We start from the raw sequence: 1,486 nt of genomic DNA, 5'->3' as shown, positions 1-1,486 counted from the left end.
ACGTCCTTTAGAGACATGTTGGGGTGCGCGCGGGGGTGCGGGGTGGTCGGGAGGAGGGGGGGAGAAAGAGCTAGGAGAGTCGAAAAGAGCGTGTGGACGGTGTAAACTGCAGGAGAGGCGGAGGGCGCGTCCGCAGATGTGTGGCGGGTGCGAATGTGAGGGGGGGGGGCATGCACGGAGTGCACAGGCGCGCAATGTCACCAGCAAAAAGCAGAGAGCGAGAACAGCGAAAGTCGACGCAAAGGGCATGGAGCACTCGGAGGGGAAGATAGATGCACACCTTCAGCGGCTCAATAATGCATCACTCTTCTTTCTTACGCAACAACATATCGTCTTTGCGACTCGAGCTAAAGGGCGCGTGCACACCGAGCCGCGGCGGAAGACAGCAGGGCGGGAACAACACAGACAGACACGCTTGAAAAGGTGGCAGTGCAGCGACGAAGCACGGCAGAGGAGAAACTCCACAGAGTTCGGCAAGGTGGTTTGCGATACGTTTTCCTTTTTGCTTTACACTTTCGTATTAGGATGTTCGCTTTCTCTTCTGGCTTACTGCGTTGCTGCTGTTGTTGTCTTCCCAGTGGAACTCACCGATGGATAAGCACAAGGCCGGCGCCACTTGTGGAAAGGGCGAAAAAAAGAAAAAAAAACGCGGCAGGCAGGTGGCAGCGGAGGCGATCCGGTCCGCGCGCAGGCAACACTCACGCCTCTCTGCGCAGCTGCGCCGCGACGAAGAAGTGTGGAAGAGGTGCGGTGGAGGTAGAAAAAGGAGCAGAGCAGACGGCTCACCAATGCACGTCTCATACCGTGCTCAATCCAGCATCAGCGACGGTAGTGGCAGCAGCCGTGTTGGGAGGATACACACGCAACGTTCGCACAACAAGCTTAGCTTGATCCAAGAGAGATCCGACGGCAGAGCGCAGGTCGCGCTTTGAGGATGCCTGGATCGTTACCGCGACGGTCCGCTGAGACGGGTCCTCACTCCACCAGTAGACCTCCTTCACAGTTCCGGCAAGAGAAGGATCGGCCTTCAGCACCCTCCACAGAACGTTGGCAGACGCCGTGTCAGGCAGCGGCAGGCGCAAGCTGCACTCTATTGAGAGATCATTCTTCTTGTGAGAACCGCAGCGCTTCTCTCGGGCAGTGTTGCCGGAAGAGGCGGTGGGTTGGGCCGGCATTTGCGTGGTGCGGCAAAGCCCCACGCTCTGCAAAGAAAAGCTGTTCGAGAAGGGTACGCTGCTTTCCTTTTCGTCCCTCTCGGTAGAACGACGCTACCTTGCCTTGTGGACCTTAGTCCTTCGCCGGCACGGTATTGTGGTGCCTAAACTGTGTGTAGCGGTGCGGGGAGGCGAGAGAGGAGAAGCGGCATCAAGTGGTCATAACGAGAGGCCCATAGAAAAGTAGCGTGGTGGGCGTGGCACTTGTGACAAGTAAGTGGGCAAAGGAAGGGTGAGGATGAAGACGAGCGACAACAGGATTACAACGCATG

The 1,486-nt window shown here is 57.5% G+C and overlaps 1 protein-coding gene across 1 annotated transcript; it reads right to left on the bottom strand.

Annotated features, from left to right (window-relative positions):
- Positions 1-797: 797 nt before the first annotated feature.
- LDBPK_340860 (hypothetical protein, conserved) lies at positions 798-1,175 on the bottom strand (the record flags this gene model as incomplete). The annotated part of the gene is made up of 1 exon (XM_003864202.1): positions 798-1,175. One exon carries the CDS (start codon positions 1,173-1,175, stop codon positions 798-800), a length of 378 nt encoding a protein of 125 aa, XP_003864250.1.
- Between the last annotated feature and the right edge of the window lie 311 nt (positions 1,176-1,486).

The sequence above is a fragment of the Leishmania donovani genome, chromosome 34 (genome assembly GCF_000227135.1).
Source record: "Leishmania donovani BPK282A1 complete genome, chromosome 34".
In the NCBI taxonomy this organism is placed as follows: domain Eukaryota; phylum Euglenozoa; class Kinetoplastea; order Trypanosomatida; family Trypanosomatidae; genus Leishmania; species Leishmania donovani.
Note: the sequence above shows the minus strand (reverse complement) of the source record. Positions and strands in the feature narration are given on the sequence as shown.